Source organism: Eschrichtius robustus, chromosome 5 (assembly GCF_028021215.1).
Source record: "Eschrichtius robustus isolate mEscRob2 chromosome 5, mEscRob2.pri, whole genome shotgun sequence".
Lineage (NCBI taxonomy): Eukaryota > Metazoa > Chordata > Mammalia > Artiodactyla > Eschrichtiidae > Eschrichtius > Eschrichtius robustus.
This window is the reverse complement of record NC_090828.1, coordinates 63,178,775-63,199,619: the sequence shown is the minus strand read 5'-3', so window position 1 is coordinate 63,199,619 and position 20,845 is coordinate 63,178,775. Positions and strand designations below refer to the sequence as shown.

The 20,845-nt window shown below is 34.9% G+C and overlaps 1 protein-coding gene across 5 annotated transcripts in view; it reads left to right on the top strand.

Moving 5' to 3' along the window:
• Positions 1–17,494, top strand: part of PPIG (peptidylprolyl isomerase G) — a 41,055-nt gene extending 23,561 nt beyond the window's left edge. For all 5 annotated transcript variants that reach the window (XM_068544941.1, XM_068544946.1, XM_068544943.1 and 2 more), the window contains exons 10-14: positions 11,402–11,612; positions 12,409–12,570; positions 13,964–14,051; positions 15,543–15,679; positions 15,867–17,494. In XM_068544941.1, the coding sequence (XP_068401042.1) occupies positions 11,402–11,612; positions 12,409–12,570; positions 13,964–14,051; positions 15,543–15,679; positions 15,867–16,974 (1,706 nt within the window). In that variant the 3' untranslated portion in view covers positions 16,975–17,494. The remainder of the gene's footprint in view (positions 1–11,401; positions 11,613–12,408; positions 12,571–13,963; positions 14,052–15,542; positions 15,680–15,866) is intronic.
• The last annotated feature ends 3,351 nt before the right edge of the window (positions 17,495–20,845 follow it).

Below are 20,845 nucleotides of genomic sequence, written 5' to 3'. Positions count from 1 at the left end.
AGGAATACACAAAAATTACACATACACAGGGGAGTTCCCTAGTGGCCTGGTGGTTAGGATTTGGTGCTTTCACTGCCCCATGGCCCGGATTCATTCCCTGGTCGGGGAACTGAGATCCTTCAAGCCGTACGACATGGCCAAAAAAAAAACATTTACACATACGCACACCTCACACATCTACTAAGCTACCTCAGTTCATCACTTGTGTCATGAGCCACACCTAAGTACAGTTTGTACTTTCCATCTAATTTCATCTGATTTCATATCACCCCCCCTTCCACTAACTTTACAGTAACTCACAAGCTGTAGCCTTACTGACATTCACTTCACAAGCAAACCCATGATTTTCTCAAACTGCCATATTTATTGTCGTATTTATGTATTTCTTAACTATTTAACGTGTGAAAGCTCTGTTGCTATTTTTATTAGTTTCCTATCTTTTTTTTTTAATGTGTCACTGATGAAGTTTTTGAGTTTTGTGGCCCTAACCCCATTTTTCCTATAAGCCATGTAGTTTTTGTTGTACAGTTTTCCATGGCACAGTGATTTATAGAAATGCATATGTTAGGGGACTTCCCTGGCGGTCCAGTGGTTAAGACTCGCACTTCCATTGCAGGGGGCGTGGGTTCGATCCCTGGTCGGGGAACTAAGATCCCACATGCCACGCAGCAGGGCCAAAAAATTTTTTAAAGAAAAAGAAATGCATATGCTGTCTAACAGCAGAACTGACTGTGCTTCTCCAAACCCTTTCTGCTTTACTCTTGTCCTTATTGACCATATTGACTAACAAATCCATATATAATTTATAGTCAGAGTTTCTAGAAAATTTATTACAACTCAATGTATGTTTTCAGATGCTGTTTGCTGTTAAATTCACACTTGTTGGTCTTATTTTCCAAATAGACAGTAAACTCTCTGAGGGCAGAAGTTTGCTATGGAACTTCCCCATTTATACTCTACAGTTCTTTCTCTCCATGTCCTGGCATCATGTTAAATATATATCTATGTACTATTCAGTTAAACATACTTGTTGATCTGAGCAGGATAAAATTTCATGCAGATTCACGATGTGCCTAAATCATATTTTTAAATTTAGGTTAACACAAATTTTGAAACTCAAACTACATTCTGTTAGAACTAATATTGATATTGTCATGTCTCTATTTTTTTTCTTCTTACTCTTCTGTTCTTTAGCTGCTCTTCTCAATCATATTATCATTTTTTCAGAGCAGATTCATAGGAAAAGGGGCCGTAAATTAAATTTCACTCAAAAATAATGTTGAGAAACATGAAAAGAGGGAACCTTTCAACCTTAGAGCTTTCTAGGTTCTATTCCAAGGCATCCTCCCTAAAAACACAGTTTATTTTCCTTTTATAGTTCATATCATCTAATACTTGGGCAGATTATATTACCCTAAAAATAGTTATAAATCTTTTTTATGGTCTTCTATATTGTTGTGATATTTTGCTTCACTCAAATGCTTACGTGAAAAGTGAAGTGAAAACTAAATAATGGTTATTTGAAATATATTTAATGCATTTGGTGGGGAGAATGGGCTTGCTTTTTTTTTTTTTTTTTTTGGTAAGCTTAGATTGAGATTTTTCTTGTTTCTTGAGGTAGGATTGTATTGCTATGAACTTCCCTCTTAGAACTGCTTTTCCTGCATCCCATAGACTTTGGATCATCGTGTTCTCGTTGTCATTTGTCTCTAGCTATTTTTTGATTTCCACTTTGATTTCTTAAGTGATCTCTTGGTTATTTAGTAACACATTGTTTAGCCTCCACATGTTTGTGTTTTTTACATTTTTTTCCCTGTAATTTATTTCTAATCTCATAGAGTTGTGGTTGGAAAAGATGCTTGATATGATTTCAGTTTTCTTAAATTTACTGAGGCTTGATTTGTGACCCAAGATGTGATCTGTCCTGGAGAATGTTCTGTGTACACTTGAGAAGAACGTGTAATCTGTTTTCAGATGGAATGTCCTATAAATATCAATTAAATCTATCTGGTCTGTTGTGTCATTTAAAGCTTGTGTTTCCTTATTAATTTTCTGTTTGGATGATCTGTCCATTGGTGTAAGTGAGGTGTTAAAAGTCCCCCACTATTAATGTGTTACTGTCGACTTCCTCTTTTACAGCTGTTAGCAGTTGCCTTATATATTGAGGTGCTCCTATGTTGGGTGCATATATATTTATAATTGTTCTATCTTCTTCTTGGATTGATCCCTTGATCATTATGTAGTGTCCTTCCTTGTCTCTTGTAACATTCTTTATTTTAAAGTCTATTTTATCTGATATGAGTATTGCTACTCCAGCTTTCTTTTGATTTCCATTTGCATGGAATATCTTTTTCCATCCCCTCACTTTCAGTCTGTATGTGGCCCTGGGTCTGAAGTGGGTCTCTCTTTTTCTTTTTTCCTGTGTTGTACAATATATCCTTGTATCTTATTTATTTATTTATTTTTAAACAGCAGGTTCTTATTAGTCATCAGTTTTATACACATCAGTGTATACATGTCAATCCCACTCGCCCAATTCATCACACCATCACCACCACCACCCCACGGCTTTCCCGCCTTGGTGTCCATACGTTTGTTCTCTACATCTGTGTCTTAATTTCTGCCCTGCAAACCGGTTCATCTGTACCATTTTTCTAGGTTTCACATATATGCGTTAATATACGGTATTTGTTTTTCTCTTTCTGACTTACTTCACTCTGTATGACAGTCTCTAGATCCATCCACATCTCCACAAATGACCCAATTTCATTCCTTTTTATGGCTGAGTAATATTCCATTGTATATATGTACCACATCTTCTTTATCCATTCGTCTGTCGATGGGCATTTAGGTTGCTTCCATGACCTGGCTATTGTAAATAGTGCTGCAATGAACACTTGGGTGCATGTGTCTTTTTGAATTGTAGTTTTCTCTGAGTATATGCCCAGTAGTGGTCTTGCTGGATCATATGGTACTTCTATTTTTAGTTTTTTAAGGAACCTCCTTACTGTTCTCCATAGTGGCTCTATCAGTTTACATTCCCACCAACAGTGCAAGAGGGTTCCCTTTTCTCCACACCCTCTCCAGCATTTGTTGTTTGTAGATTTTCTGATGAAGCCCATTCTAACTGGTGTGAGGTGATACCTCATTGTAGTTTTGGGTTGCATTTCTCTAATAATTAGTGATGTTGAGCAGCTTTTCATGTGCTTCTTGGCCATCTGTATGTCTTCTTTGGAGAAATGTCTATTTAGGTCTTCTGCCCATTTTTGGATTGGGTTGTTTGTTTTTTTAATATTGAGCTGCATGAGCTCTTTATGTATTTGAGAGATTAATCCTTTGTCCGTTGATTCGTTTGCAAATATTTTCTCCCATTCTGAGGGTTGTCTTTTCGTCTTGTTTATGGTTTCCTTTGCTGTGCAAAAGCTTTGAAGTTTCATTAGGTCCCATTTGTTTACTTTTGGTTTTATGTCCATTACTCTAGGAGGTGGATCAAAAAAGATCTTGCTGTGACTTATGTCAGAGTGTTCTTCCTATGTTTTCCTCTAAGAGTTTTATAGTGTCTCGTCTTACATTGAGGTCTCTAATCCATTTTGAGTTTATTTTTGTGTATGGTGTTAGGGAGTGTTCTAATTTCATTCTTTTACATGTAGTTGTCCAGTTTTCCCAGCACCACTTACTGAAGAGACTGTCTTTTCTTCATTGTATACCCTTACCTCCTTTGTCATAGATTAGTTGACCATAGGTGCGTGGGTTTATCTCTGGGCTTTCTATCTTGTTCCATTGATCTATGTTTCTGTTTTTGTGCCAGTACCATATTGTCTCGATTACTGTAGCTTTGTAGTATAGTCTGAAGTCAGGGAGTCTGATTCCTCCAGCTCCGTTTTTTTCCCTCAAGACTGCTTTGGCTATTCGGGGTCTTTTGTGTCTCCATACAAATTTTAAGATTTTTTGTTCTAGTTCCGTAAAAAATGCCATTGGTAATTTGATAGGGATTGCATTGAATCTGTAGATTGCTTTGGGTAGTATAGTTATTTTAACAATATTGATTCTTCCAATCCAAGAACATGGACTATCTCTCCATCTGTTGGTATCATCTCTAATTTCTTTCATCAGTGTCTTATAGTTTTCTGCATACAGGTCTTTTGTCTCCCTAGGTAGGTTTATTCCTAGGTATTTTATTCTTTTTGTTGCAATGGTAAATGGGAGTGTTTCCTTAATTTCTCTTTTAGATTTTTCATCATTAGTGTATAGGAATGAAAGAGATTTCTGTGCATTAATTTTGTATCCTGCAGCTTTACCAAATTCATTGATTAGCTCTAGTAGTTTTCTGGTGGCATTTTTAGGATTCTGTATGTATGGTATCATGTCATCTGCAAACAGTGACAGTTTTACTTCTTGTTTTCCAATTTGTATTCCTTTTATTTCTTTTTCTTCTCTGATTGCCGAGGCTTGGACCTCCAAAACTGTGTTGAATAATAGTGGTGAGAGTGGACATCCTTGTCTTGTTCCTGATCTTAGAGGAAATGCTTTCAGTTTTTCACCATTGAGAATGATGTTTGCTGTGGGTTTGTCGTATATGGCCTTTATTATGTTGAGGTAGTTTCCCTGTATGCCCACCTTCTGGAGTGTTTTTATTATAAATGGGTGTTGAATTTTGTCAGAAGCTTTTTCTGCATCTATTGAGATGATCATATGGTTTTTATTCTTCAGTTTGTTAATATGGTGTATCACATTGATTGATTTGCGTATACTGAAGAATCTTTGCATCCCTGGGATAAATCCCACTTGATCATGGTGTATTATCCTTTTAATGTGCTGTTGGATTCTGTTTGCTAGGATTTTGTTGAGGATTTTTGCATCTATATTCATTAGTGATATTGGTTTGTAATTTTCTTTTTTTGTGCTGTCTTTGTCTGGTTTTGGTATCAGGGTGATGGTGGCCTCATAGAATGAGTTTGGGAGTGTTCCTTCCTCTGCAATTTTTTGGAAGAGTTTGAGAAGGGTGGGTGTTAGCTCTTCTCTAAATGTTTGATAGAATTCACCTGTGAAGCCATCTGGTCCTGGACTTTTGTTTGTTGGAAGATTTTTAATCACAGTTTCAATTTCATTACTTGTGATTGGTCTGTTCATATTTTCTGTTTCTTCCTGGTTCAGTCTTGGAAGGTTATACCTTTCTAAGAATTTGTCCATTTCTTCCAGGTTGTCCATTTTATTGGCATAGAGTTGCTTGTAGTAGTCTCTTAGGATGCTTTGTATTTCTGCGGTGTCTGTTGTAACTTCTCCTCTTTCATTTCTAATTTTATTGATTTGAGTCCTCTCCTGCTGTTTCTTGATGAGTCTGGCTAATGGTTTATCAATTTCGTTTATCTTCTCAAAGAACCAGCTTTAAGTTTCATTGATCTTTGCTATTGTTTTCTTTGTTTCTATTTAATTTATTTCTGCTCTGATCTTTATGATTCCTTTCCTTCTGCTAACTTTGGGTTTTGTTTGTTCTTCTTTCTCTAGTTCCTTTAGGTGTAAGGTTAGATTATTTATTTGAGATTTTTCTTGTTTCTTGAGGTAGGCTTGTATAGCTATAAACTTCCCTCTTAGAACTGCTTTTGCTGCATCCCATAGGTTTTGGATTGTCGTGTTTTTGTTGTCATTTGTCTCTAGGTATTTTTTGATTTCCACTTTGATTTCTTCAGTGATCTCTTGGTTATTTAGTAATGTAGTGTTCAGCCTCCATGTGTTTGTGGTTTTTACTTTTTTTCCCCTGTAATTCATTTCTAATCTCATAGTGTTGTGGTCAGAAAAGATGCTTGATATGATTTCAGTTTTCTTAAATTTACTGAGGCTTGATTTGTGACCCAAGATGTGATCTATCCTGGAGAATGTTCCGTGCGCACTTGAGAAGAAAGTGTAATCTGCTGTTTTTGGATGGAATGGCCTATAAATATCAATTAAATCTATCTGGTCTATTGTGTCATTATTGTGTTTCCTTATTAATTTTCTGTTTGGATGATCTGTCCATTGGTGTAAGTGAGGTGTTAAAAGTCCCCCACTATTATTGTGTTACTGTCGATTTCCTGTTTTATAGCTGTTAGCAGTTGCCTTATGTATTGAGGTGCTCCTATGTTGGGTGCATATATATTTATAATTGTTTTATCTTCTTCTTGGATTGATCCCTTGATCATTATGTAGTGTCCTTCCTTGTCTCTTGTAACATTCTTTATTTTAAAGTCTATTTTATCTGATATGAGTATTGCTAGTCCAGCTTTCTTTTGATTTCCATTTGCATGGAGTATCTTTTTCCATCCCCTCACTTTCAGTCTGTATGTGTTCGTAGGTCTGAAGTGGGTCTCTTGTAGACAACATATATATGGGTCTTGTTTTCGTATCCATTCAGCAAGCCTGTGTCTTTTGGTTAGAGCATTTAATCCATTCACATTTAAGGTAATTATCGATATGTATGTTCCTGTGACCATTTTCTTAATTGTTTTGGGTTTGTTTTTGTAGGTCCTTTTCTTCTCTTGTGTTTCCCACTTAGAGAAGTTCCTTTAGCATTTGTTGTAGAGCTGGTTTGGTGGTACTGAATTCTCTTAGCTTTTGCTTGTCTGTAAAGCTTTTGATTTCTCCATTGAATCTGAATGAGATCCTTGCCAGGTAGAGTAATCTTGGTTGTAGGTTCTTCCCTTTCATCACTTTAAGTATATCATGCCACTCCCTTCTGGCTTGTAGAGTTTCTGCTGAGAAATCAGCTGTTAACCTTATTGGAGTTCCCTTGTATGTTATTTGTCATTTTTCCCTTTCTGCTTTCAATAATTTTTCTTTGTCTTTAATTTTTGCCAATTTGATTACTATGTGTCTCAGCGTGTTTCTCCTTGGGTTTATTCTGTATGGGACTCGCTGCGCTTCCTGGACTTGGGTGGCTATTTCCTTTCCCATGTTAGGAAAGTTTTCGACCGTAATCTCTTCACATATTTTCTTGGGTCATTTCTCTCTCTTCTCCTTCTGGGACCCCTATAATGTGAATGTTGGTGTGTTTAATGTTGTCCCAGAGGTCTCTTAGGCTGTCTTCATTTCTTTTTCATTCTTTTTTCTTTATTCTGTTCTGTGGCAGTGAATTCCACCATTCTGTCTTCCAGGTCACTGATCCGTTCTTCTGCCTCCGTTATTCTGCTATTGATTCTTTCTAGTGTATTTTTCATTTCAGTTATTGTATTGTTCATCTCTGTTTGTTTGTTCTTTAATTCTTCTAGGTCTTTGTTAAACATTTCTTGCATCTTCTCAATCTTTGCCTCCATTCTTTTTCCGAGGTCCCAGATCATCTTCACTATCATTATTCTGAATTCATTTTCTGGAAGTTTGTCTATCTCCATTTAGTTGTTTTTCTGGGGTTTTATCTTGTTCCTTCATCTGGTACATAGTCCTCTGCCTTTTCATTTTGTCTGTCTTTCTGTGAATGTGGTTTTCGTTCCACAGGCTGCAGGACTCTGTAGTTCTTCTTGCTTCTCGGGCTTGCCTTTTAACGAAACCAACTGCAGTGTATTTCTCAGGAAAGAATCACAATGCAAAATAAATATAAATTGGAGCTGGTGAATAAAGCTTTGTTAATCATGGGGAAGAGCATTACTATGTTTTGTCAAGTAATTTTAACAGCTGTATTCTGTGCTTATATGGAATATTTTTTTTGTCTCCATATTATATGGCCTCAAATATTTGTATTTAGAGTTACTCATATTCATTATGAATTTATTTTCTTCCTTAGGTTTCTTTAAGTTTGATTCTCACCCCCACCTCCACCCCTCAGGTTTTTAGTGTATGCAAGTAGGTTTTTCAGTTTGCATACCCATACTGCCTCACCATCAACAGTGGTCTTGGGATCAGATTAACAATTGGACTCATGAGACAAGATAGGCTTCACTCAGCACTAAGCTTATTTATCATTAAACAAGGATACAGGACGGGAAACAGCACAGCTTGAACAGCAGCATCATAGTAGAGAACTCATGAGTTCTAGGTGGAGCTTGCATATATCCCAGGCATCTCAGCTTAATAGGTTCGTGGTCCTGAGGAGCATGACTGGGTGAGGAAGACTACCTAATAAGTTCATTGAAGCTATTACCTCTGGAGTTCCTTCAGCCTTTATACCTTGTTCCCATTCTCCAGTGAAGCAGCATCTCATCGGTATTAGAGAAACAATCTTAACAGTGAACCACAGACCCTTGGGCAAGTACACAGTAACTCCAGCCAGATTCTCATTAATCTCTGTAAGTCAGTACACTCCTATAAATTCTGAGTTAAGAGTTTCAAGAGGGACTTCCCTGGTGGTGCAGTGGTTAAGAATCCTCCTGCCAATGCAGGGGAGGGACACTGTTTCAATCCCTGGTCCGGGAAGATTCCACACACTGTGGAGCTTAGAACTAAGCCCGTGCGCCACAACTACTGAGCCCATGTGCCACAACTGCTGAAGCCTGCACGCCTAGAGCCTGTGCTCCGCAACAAGAGAAGCCACCACAATGAGAAGCCTGTGCACCACAGTGAAGAGTTAGCCCCCACTCACCACAACTAGAGAAGGCCCCAATGCAGCCATAAATAAATAAATAAGTTTCAAGAATAACTTGGCCAAGTGCCAACCAAGTGCCAAATCCTCAGGTGTTCTGAAGCTAACAGAAAGGTTACAAACCAGCTGTTAACCCTTTCAATTAAGGTCTGTAAACAGCCAGCCAGCAGTCAGTCCAGAGATATTTTCTTTGTCCTCTTTGATTTTTTTTAAATTATGGAAAATACTAACATATACAAAAGTGATTGAAATTGTATAACAGATCACCCATGTTCATTACCCATCTTTACCAATTAATTTATGGCTAATCTCATGTTACCTATCCTTAGACAGTTCTCCATTTCCTGTTTGAAGCAAATTCTAGGCATAACATTTTATTGATAAATATTTCACTGTCTCTAAAGGTGACTCTTCTGAAAAAAATAACCATACCATAATCATATGCAGACATATACACACATACGTTCCTAAATGTCAGAAATCCTTACAGTGTTCAAATTTCTAATTGTTTAGTTAATGTTTATTTTTTGATGTTTGAATTTGAATCCAAATCAGGTCCAAACATTTGGGTTGGTGTTGTAAATTTTTTTTGTTTTTACTAGATTATCCCACCATTTCTTTTTATGTTTCTTGAGATTTATTTGTTGAACAAGCTAGGTCATTTGTCCTGTAGTGTTTCTTTCCCATTATTGCACACACTGAACTTTACAGATTGCATCCCTGTGTTACGTAATGTGTTCTTTCTGTGCTTCTATTTCATATAACTTTGTAGTTAGATCTAGAAAATTGATCAGATGTAGTTTTGATTTTTTTAAATTCTATTTGATGGGAGCAAGAGTCACTTAGGACAGGTTGTCTCTATGCTCTGCAGTGGCCATTGGTGGGCAGTGCCTCCTTAGGAGTTGTAAAATGGTGATATTCTAACTCTGTAATTCCTTATTCATTTATTCTTGGAGTACTTTGGATAAAGAGCATCTTCCCTTCATCTACTATTTGATTAGCCAGTGGTACAGTTCATATATGATAAGCAGGATAAATGCTTTATATTTTATTTACCTATATCATTATGAACTGATGGATTCTAATATATTTTGTGTTCCACTGTATTGTAGTTATCCATATATCAATATTGTCCCAGCTTTAGCCTGAATTCAGTTACTTCGTTTTAATTAAGGCATAATGGACTTAAAATATTCTATTGATTTCAGGTATACAACAGTGATTTGATATTTTTATACATTACAAAATGATCACCATAATAAGTCTAGTTACTCTCTGTCACCATACAGAGATACTACAATATTATTGACTATATTCCCTGTGCTCTACACTACATCCCCATGACTTATTTTATAACTGGAAGTTTGTACCTCTTAATCCCATAAACCTACTTTCCCATCCCCTTAATCACCTTCTCCTCTGGCAACCACTAGTTTCTTCACTGTATCTATGAGTCTGTTTCTGTTTTGTTATGTATGTTCATTTGTTTTGTTCTTTAGATTCCACATATAATTGAAATCACACAGTTTTTGCCTTTTTCTGTCTGACTTATTTCACTTAGCATAATACCCTCTAGATCCATCCATGTTGTCACAAGGGGTAGGAGGTTCTTCCTTTTTTATGGCTAAGTAATATTCCATTGCGTGTGTGTGTGTGCATGCGCGTGCGCACACGTGTGTGCAAGCTACATCTTTATCCATTCACGTATCGATGGACACTTAGGTTGCTCCCTATTGTAAATAATGCTGCAGTGAAGGTTGAGTTGCATATATCTTAAAGAATTAGTGTTTTCGTTTTCTTTGGATAAATACCCGGAAATAGAATTGCTGGGTCATATGGCACTGCTATTTTAACTTTTTGAGGATCCTCCATGCTACTTCCCATACTGGCTATACCAATTTACATTCCCACAAACAGTGCACAAGGGGTCCCTTTTCTCCACATCTTCACCAATGCTGATGATTAGTGATGTTGAGCATCTTTTCGTGTGCCTGTTGGCATCTGTATGTCTTCTTTGGGAAAATGTCTGTTCAGGTCCTCTGCCCATTTTTTAATCAGATTGTTGAATTCACTTCTTTAAGTCCACCATGGTTTGAATTAGAATACTGTTAGGTGGGCGAAGCTCTGTCCAGTCTGTCATATCTTTCTCCATTTCCTGGTTAACCTCACTTATCTGTGTTAGTTTCCTCATCCTTAAAGCATTTGAGTTTTGAGACCCCTTTTAAAATTAAACTTCCTTAACCCAAAATAAAATTTAAATTTGAAATTACTTTTTGTAGAGACCCCAAAACATAGTTATTAATCATTGGCAAATGACTACCACTACCCCCTGCTGTAAGTCTGCTCTTCAACCGAAGCTAAATTTCTTAATCATTAGAGGAATACTCAGGCATTGAATAAGCCCATGCCAGTAGAATCGTGTTTCTTATCTTTCCACATTCATGCATAGTATTTTTTCTATTACTTCTCTCCTACAGTTGTACTTCCAATATTGATAATAAGAGAAAAAGTTGAAAACTACAAAAAGATTAGAATCTGGGATTCTTGAATGTTATTTCTGTGCCTTTAAGAAAGTATGTTATTCATATGATTCCTAAAATTAACTTAGTTTAATGTTTTAGATTTACCTATTACTTTTCCAGAATTCTTTAGATATAAATGTAACTGACCCATGAATCTGGAGATCTGGATTCTAATCTTGAGTCTTATTAACTCCTTTCCTGTACCCCTCAGTTCAAATAGCTGGATGAGCTAAGTGTTAAATACTGGACTTTGAGAATCTGCAAAAAAATCTAAACTTCCACTTAAAAAGTTTGTCTAAAAGTGTTGACCAAACCGTTTTGCTTTTTATTAAAGCTAGGAAAGAAGAAAAGAAAAGGCATAAATCATCCTCCTCATCATCATCATCCAGTGACTCAGATAGTTCAAGCGATTCTCAGTCCTCTTCTGATTCTTCTGATTCTGAAAGTGCTTCTGAAGAGAAATCAAAAAAAAGAAAGAAGAAACATAGGAAAAATTCTCGTAAACACAAGAAAGAAAAGAAGAAGCGAAAGAAAAGCAAGAAAAGGTCTTAATTTACTTTTACAGTACTGACTTTGTATTCTAATTCCCTTCTGTTTATATATAAATCTATTGTGATTTTGGATCAATTATATGGAACATGAAAATAGTGAGAAATGTTTCATAGCATGAAGTATAAGACCATTTTGATATTCTACAGTCTATAGATTAAATTTGGGTACATTCATTTTAATTTTCAACAAAACCATTCAGTTCATTTTGTCTGAACTCAATGACCTTTTGGTTATATAGGTTTGTATTTTATGGGAGGAATATAATAAGATTAGTGAGAATTATAGGAAACCAATGATTGTTTTCTTTATTTTCTGTAGCAGTCTCTCGCTTTTTTGTTCTTTATTTTTTTTTCCTCCTATGATAGCATAGGGTAGAAAGCAGATAATGTCAGCATATTTCTTTTCTTTTCTGTTTTGTCTGAAATAATCTATGGTTGTACTAAAACTCATCTTTATAAGCCTGTTGCCTCTAAAGCAGTTTCTTTACCTATATTTTCAAGTATTTTAAATTTATCAGAGGGCATTGCACATGAAGTATCATATTTTGGTTCCATTTTATTGGAAAATATTTTTTGAGAATGTGATAACAGAAACATTTGGTTTTGGTTTTTGGTTGGTTTGTCAGAGGAATGAGTATTTTCCCCATGTAATTGCATCTTTGGTCAGAGATGGGGGACAGAATGATGTATATATTGTACATATTACAAAGGAAAGAAATACCAACAATTGGAAAATCGGGGTAGGTACATAATAACCAAGTGGAATTTGTTTTGTATGTTTCTATTAAAGCGCATCTAGTGAAAGTGAGGCTGAAAATCTTGAAGCACAACCCCAGTCTACTGTTCGTCCAGAAGAAATCCCTCCAGTACCTGAAAATAGATTCCTAATGAGAAAAAGTCCTCCTAAAGCTGATGAAAAAGAAAGGAAGAACAGGGAGAGAGAGAGAGAGTGGTATGTGAATATGTTTACTTTATAAACTGCCCTACACTCTCTACCACAGAACCTTTCTTTTTTAAAAAACCGTATTTGCTTATTTTAGATAAGATTTAATTGGTGACCTTGTCCCAAGATTGAAATTTCTTAATAGGATAATGTTAGCAAAGCTCCTTTTTGCTAACCACATAGCTGAAAAGATAAATTGACTTAATTCAGACAGATTTTTGAATAAAAGTTACATTAATTAAAAAAAAAAACAAGCACTGCAAATGGCAAAAAGATATGTTAAGTGTCCTTCCAAACAAATTCCATTTAAAACAAGTGTTTTACTCTGTTATTTGTGTACATTAAACTTTTAAGCAAGTAAGAACCTTTATTTTTCAGTTTGTCTGATGGGGGAAAATGCTGTTTTTCTTGCCTGGTTTACAATATTGTTGTATTGAAAATTGATAGCATATTCAAGTACTTTGAAAATTTTTCTACATAAGTTCACATTATTAGTATTAGAAGTTGTTAGTTCTTTATGAATCATTTTAATAATTATGTCCAAAGATAGAAAAAAAGATGGGTATCTCTTATTTATAATTGGAAATAACGTATTTAAAAGTAATAAAATTCTGAGCATTCCCCCTATACTTTCATAATATAGTAAACATATAAAAATAAGTCTTGGTTACTTGAATTGGGATAATTTTGATGGATTGGACTGAGTTTACTCAGTTAATAGGAAATTGTGTTTCTAAGAAAGTAAATATTAAGGAGAAGATATTTGAACTACTTTAGAATGCATTTTTCAAATATAACATACACAGATATTGTTAGTGCTAATTAAATATTAACTCATTATTATTTGAAAATAAATAGCTTCCCTTTCTGGTATAAAGCATGATATTAAACATTTTGCTAATTCAGACCATCTTGTCTCTGTTTAATTCACATTAATTACATTTCTCTATAGTTTTATTACCAGTGAACAACTGCTTATAGGATAGTAAGATACTTTAGAATCAGATAGCTTTAAAATTGTTCTCTCAACAGCATATAGCCTACTCTGAGTTCCTTAGCACTATCAAGTTGACTTCATCTTAGTGATGATTATATAACAGTGTTTCTCAACAGGACACAGTTGGCATTTGGGAACAGGATAGTTCTTCATCTTCACACATTACAAGATTTTAACATTCCTGACTTGTCACTCAGTACCAATAGCACCCTCTAGTCATTGACAGTTGTAAAAATGCTCCCATACTTTTCCAGATACCTACTAGGATTGATAATATTCCTGGTTGAGAACCACTGATTATATATGTAAGACTTTAAATTTATTAGTTTAGATCAGTAAAGCTATGTTCTCCAGATTTATTTTTATAAAATAATGTTTTTTAATTTTCCCTTTGCTTCCTTCTAGTAATCTACTTAACTCCCAGCCTGCTTCATACCAGAGGCGACTTTTAGTTACTAGGTCTGGCAGGAAAATTAAAGGAAGAGGACCAAGGGTAGGTGATTCTTTTCCCGGAAGTCCTAATAGTATTGCATTTATCTTAAATAATCCTGGAGTGTTTCTTAAGTATTGTTTTATACATAAGTAGTTAAAATTTAGAGTAGATAAGGATATTGAATTATATGTTCTCTTTTTATAGTAACATCTTTGTGTTGGTTCTTCCACGTTGAAAATCCATGGGATGTTAATGGATTTTACATGTACATGGCATAAAATGAGACTGAGATCTTTCTCGTATCCCTTTGTTACTTCCTGACTGCTGTGTCCCTATGCTTGTTAAAAATTAACCCTATTCTTTTATTTCATACTCTTTCTCTTCACTGGACTCTCCTCATCAGAATTTAAATATCTTCTTGTTTTTTCAAAACTTTTAACCAACGTGGCTATACTTAGTATATTATTTCTTCACTTCCTACTCGTTCCTCAGCCATTTCAGTTTGTCTTCTGCCATTCTGCTGAAAACAGCACTTGCTTTATGGTCAGTTCCATGTCACAGAATCCATTGGATCCTTTCAGTCTTTGTCTTATTTAATCTCCCTCCTTGTAATACTCTTTCCCCTCTGCTTCCATCATCTTTTCTTCCTGTCTCTGGCCAGTCTATCTTAAATTTCCAATGCTAGTTCATGCTCTTCTACCTGATCTTTAAATATTGTAGTACCTCAGGGTTCTAACTCTTCTCACTCTGCATATGCTTCTTGGGCAATATCATCACTCTCGTAACTTCACTGGGTACCTGTATGCTGATAACTGTCAGTTTTTCATCTTCCTTTCTGGCACCAAAGGCTTATTTGATGACCATTTAGGTGCCTAATGGGCACTTTAAACTCATCATATACCATGGTAAGCATAAACACTTCTTCAGGCCTGACCCTCCTGTAGATTTCTGGTCTCAGTGACAGACACTGCCACCTGTGCAAGCACTTAAACCTGAAGCCCAAGAATCATTTTGTTTCTCCCCTTTCTTTCCTACCTTATATAACTTATCCATCACCAGATCCTGTCAGTTCAACCTCAACCTCCCAAATACTCTGAAATCTATCTGCTTCTCTCAAGCTCCACTCCTACCATCTTAGTTCAATTCACCATTGTATATTCTCTGAACTATAAATGGCTTCCTAACTATTCTCATGGCAGTTTTCAAACTTTTTTGTCTTCGGACCTCTTTACACTCTTAAAAATGATTGAAGATTCAAAAGAGCTTTTGTTGATGTGGGATATAGCTATCGATATTTACTGTTTTAGAACTTAAACCCAAGAAATATTTAAAACAAGAACATGTAAACACACATTTCATTAGCAATGAAAGCACAGAATCAAACCACGTTATGCCTCATTGATGTCCTACCTGAAAATTGGGAAATTTAGTTATTTTAGAAGGCATGGAAAAATCAGACATTTTTTTGAACCTAGAAATATGTACACTTTAGCAATTGTTGTAATGCTTTTATATTTTTATATATTAATTTTTTCCCCTCTTTTTTTAAAGCGTTATCGAACTCCTTCTAGATCCAGATCAAGGGATCGTTTCAGACGTAGTGAGACTCCTCCACATTGGAGGCAGGAGATGCAGAGAGCTCAAAGAATGAGGGTATCAAGTGGTGAAAGATGGATCAAAGGGGATAAGTAAGATTTAACTCTTATTTCAAATGTAGTAACAAGTATTTTTTTTAACTATTTAAAATTATTTCAGTTAAAGCCATTTCAATTGTTTCTGAATGTCTTAAGGAAAATAGAATATCATTTCAGCAATAATGGACACCATTGTTTTCCTAATAAAGTTTCCCCAAAACTTTTTTTCTTCATTTTTTAGGAGTGAGTTAAATGAAATAAAAGAAAATCAAAGAAGCCCAGTTAGAGTAAAAGAGAAAAAAATAACTGATCATAGGCATGTTTCTGAGAGTCCAAACAGAAAAAGTGAAAAAGAAAAGAAAGTTAAAGACCATAAATCTGACAGCAAAGAGAGAGACATCAGAAGAAATTCAGAAAAAGATGATAAATATAAAAACAAGGTAAAGAAAAGGGCCAAATCGAAAAGTAGGAGTAAGAGCAAAGAGAAGTCAAAGAGTAAGGAAAGAGATACAAAGCATAATAGACATGAAGAAAAGAGGATGAGGTCAAGGAGTAAAGAACGGGATCATGAGAATGTTAAAGAAAAAGAGAAGTCTGATTCTAAAGGAAAAGATCAGGAAAGGAGTAGAAGTAAAGAGAAGTCTAAACAGTTAGAATCCAAAAGCAATGAGCATGATCATAATAAAAGTAAGGACAAGGACAGGCGTGCACAGTCTAGGAGTAGAGAACGCGATGTAACTAAAGGCAAACACAGTTACAATAGTAGAACAAGGGAACGAAGCAGAAGTAGGGACAGGAGCAGAAGAGTGCGGTCTAGAAGCCATGACCGAGATCGCAGCAGAAGCAAGGAGTATCATAGATACAGAGAACAGGAGTACAGGAGAAGAGGAAGGTCACGGAGCCGAGAGAGAAGAGCAACGCCAGGAAGATCAAGAAGTAAAGATAGGAGGAGAAGGAGGAGAGATTCACGGAGCTCAGAGAGAGAAGAAAGTCAAAGCAGAAACAAAGAAAAATACAGAAACCAAGAAAGTAAAAGTTCACACAGAAAAGAGAATTCTGAGGGTGAGAAGAGAATGTACTCTAGAAATCGTGATCATAGTAGCTCAAATAGTAACAGGGAAAAAAAGGCTGATAGAGATCAAAGTCCGTTCTCAAAAATGAAACAAAGTAGTCAGGACAATGAATTAAAGTTCTCCACTTTGAAAAATAAGGAGGATGAGAAGACCAGATCCTCAGTGGAAAAAGAAAACCAAAAATCAAAGGGTCAAGAAAATGACCACACACATGATAAAAATAAAAAATTTGATCATGAATCAAGCCCTGGAACAGATGAAGACAAAAGTGGATGAGTGAGTTATATAAACTTGTTTCCATACTGTCTCAAATTTTAAGTTTTAGAGACTTGCTGATGAATCCCCTTTATGTTGTTTTCTTTTCATTATTTTGGGTTTATGTTTGTCTTTTTTTTTTTTTTTTTTTCCAATGTGGACTTTATTGAGTCGATCTTTTGATAATCTGCAACCTGGATAATTTGTACTGCAAAAGTTTTAATAAACTTGAAATGAGAAAAACACTTTGGTGTAATACTGTGTGCTGTTTAACTATTTCATGTATGCATTTTTGTGTTGCAACAATCAGCCAGTAGCAAACATGCTATTCTACACCCTAATTTGTGTGATGGGCCAGTTGGAAACAAACATAACTGATTGTTGGAATACATTGTTACAAAAGCTTATGTTTCTCATGATTAACCTTAGAAGCCACTAGGTAGAAGAAATCTTGTGTAGATTTTTCTATGGCATTTATAACAGAGGCTTGCAGCAGCAGCTTTTAATTACACAGAAGTGGGACCCTAATAACTTGAGATATTAAGTCATTACTTTTGATTTTATAGTAATTTGCGCTTTAAAATACATAGTTATTTATATTGTACTTCATGTTACTCTTTATAGTTCTGCTGGTAGCTTGTTTCATATTAATATTTTTCCTCTTTAGTTTTGCTTTACTTCACTGTCTATAAATATAGTTTAGTATTTTTTTTCAGTTGATGTACTGATTGGGCTTGGCTTGCTGTTACACAGCATCTGACAAGAACTGTACCTTGAAGATCAGGTTGTAATTCTCAATTCTGTGTTGCTGTTGGTCTGAAGAGATGAAACTGTTGCTTTGGGGGAATGTTTTATTATTATTATTATCATTACCCTTCTCTAAAATGAAAAAAATAGTTTTCTCACTAAAACATACCACTTGTGCAGGTCTTTATGTTAGACAGATTCTAAAAATTGTTAGTATTGACACATTAACTTAGATTTCTCTTTTTGGCCACTGACCTATATAGAGTTGAGTATTAAATGTTGCATGGTTGTTTTTTTTAACTTGAACTGACTTCTCCTAACTCTCATAACTGTGAGTTTCAACTGGCAAGAAAATGCATCTTTTTTATCTGTATATCACAGTAGGCTGTAGCATGTTTATGACTCTGGTTTCTTCTATTCAGGTGGCTTTATACCATAACTGTTAATCATTATTTTAACTTGGCATGTATAACATTGCCAATTAGAGTAGAAAGTTGCAAAATTTGATAGCTTACAGTGTGAAACATTAAAGATATCCAAAGTCCGTTTAGAATTTTGTGTGTTGTATATTGCTGTTTTAGTGATGTGTGGCCTTTTATTCTGTAATTTCTCTTCTAAATAAAATATTGAACATCCAGTAAACACAAAACCTGCCTCATTTGAAAAGAAATTTCAGAAATCCAATTAGTAGTTGCCTCTAGAGTGCTTTTGTACTTTAATATTTGTCAGTAGTGTCAAATAGCTACTCTGTTACCAAGGTAGCTCCTTCGTAAACCCAGTAGCTACTCATTGTTATTTGTACTGAGCAAAGCAATGCTTATTAGCATAATACTTCCCATTATTGATTAATACAATAATGATACATTTGGCATTGTGGTAGCCATTTATATAACAAATAGGGTAATGATTGTTTGCAATATCTTGAAACAAATATCCGTAGCAGAGTCTCACCAAATTTTTTTCCTTATGGTAAAAGTAATAGATGTTTATGATAATCCAGGGTGATTGATTCCTTAGAGACTTTGACCACAAACCTTAGAGATAATTGAGTCTTGAGTCCCCAAGCTGTATAATGTTATATATTTTAAATTAGTTATTGTTTGTCTTAAATTCAGTAAACTGCATTTAAAAAGCCTTTGTTGTGAACTGTTTGAGCTTCAAGAAAGGTGTGTTTAAGAAAGGATTTCTAATAACAATTATATTTAAAAAAAAAAACATGCTAAGTAAAAATAGTTCTATGTTGTCTGATCCTGGAGCTTTATCCACTAAGAATTATAGACAAGTAACCATAGGAGAAAAAAATAGTAATTTCTTTAAGTAGTATTCTGTTTTGGTCATCAAAGAAGCAATTCCATGCTAAACATTATTTATAAGCCTTTTAAAAAAAACTTCATTAGCTGTTTTTACAATAGAACAGATATGTGAAGGAGTTGAAGTGAGAGATGACAATCAGCTAGATTTTATTTTCAGAATATAAATAACATTTAGAAAATGATCAAACAGCATTAATTGTACCTCATCTGCCTTTGCATCTGAATAGTACACCAATCAAATGAACCTGTCATTACATTTTTAATAGTTGTGCAACCTTTAGTTTTTACTTTGAACAACTCTGTTTTCCTAAAAGTCAGCTATTTAATTCTTTACTGCCAGATTGATAATAGTTACGTTTGAGCTTACAGTTTACCTCAAAGTATCTTTGATTTAATATTCTCTTAAAGATATTTAAATTAGTTTGTTTTTATTGCCTGATTGGCAATATATGAGAAATTTTTTCATGATTATTTCATGTGAATTCTTTTTCTGGGTAAACCGTCTGCCACAGAAATTGACACTGCAGAGAGATTAATGTTAAAGAGCTTGTAGAGAAGCTACTAGGTTGCTTTAAAACATTTTTAAGTTACTCTATAGGTAGTGAGTTCATAGAGCATTGTAGTTTCTAAGTTTCTTAATCAGATCCCTCAGAGAAGTTTCAAAGAATTTGTCTTATAAATCCATCTTTGCACAAGTGTAATATTGATTCATATTGGCTTTGCCTAATGGCCTTTGATTCTGTATTCAGTGGAAGATATGAAGCTGAAAAGTAAAAATTTCTTAATATTGGGGACAGGAACACACTGGGCTTCTCATGTTTTCAGTAGTAGTAATTACTGACAGTTCTAATTTGTTTTCAGGTTAGTGTGTGGAACAAATTAGTATGGTTTTAGTAGTTGATTTTGCTTTTACTCTGGGTGGCAGTTTTTTTCATCACACTTTGAACCTTTATGGAATTTGAAAAATTCCATCAGCAAGGTCGGAGAAGGGAGTTGTTGAGGGGTTTTGTTTGTTTTTATGTACTGGGGGGAGTGGTGGGATTGATTTGTGTGTCTGCCCTGCCCCCCTTTTTCAAGCAAATTCCTATGTTTACCAAAAGTACATGCTGTATATTTTGTTCCCCCTTCGTGTGTTTATAGTATTTTGAAGGATAAATGAATTGGGTATTTGTATGTGGGGATATTAAAAGTTATGGCTGCTCTCTTTATGGAAGGGAAAAACAAATGAAGTTAATGCACTTCTTTTCCTAGCTCAGAAGTCACTGTGATGTATATTTTTTTAATGAAATTTAGGAATAAAGCTGTTGTTGCAATTGTATAATTAGTTTCAAAATGCTGCTTCTCTTATCATTAGTCTAGTAACTTAAAACTGTTTTCTGCAAACTGCATTTTACAGAATTTAAACTCTGAAACTATCAACTTTTATAGTTAAACATTGTATAAAATAAACTATACTATCATAAACAGTTTGTTTTTGTATTTTTTAAATCATTGTATTAGCTTATTCGGCCTTTATTTTTATTAAAAGCTAAATAATGAAGATAATTAAAATAATACTTTTATTTTACCCATGGGGATACAGAAATTGTATTAGGAAAAAACTGAGCAAAGAGTTTAACAATGCTGAACTTCTTTTAAGAATTTAGCCAGCAGTGACAATTTCCAGGTTTAGGAATAAGTTCTAGTGTAATTGTTTAATCATAGTGCTTCACATTGCAAGGTGTCTTTTGCCTCAGCAGACTTTTAAGGTTATACATGGAATTTGCATTACTGTCAACTGGAATGCTACTATTTGCTTTTTAATTCCTCCAAATTTCTCAGCAGCGGGAACA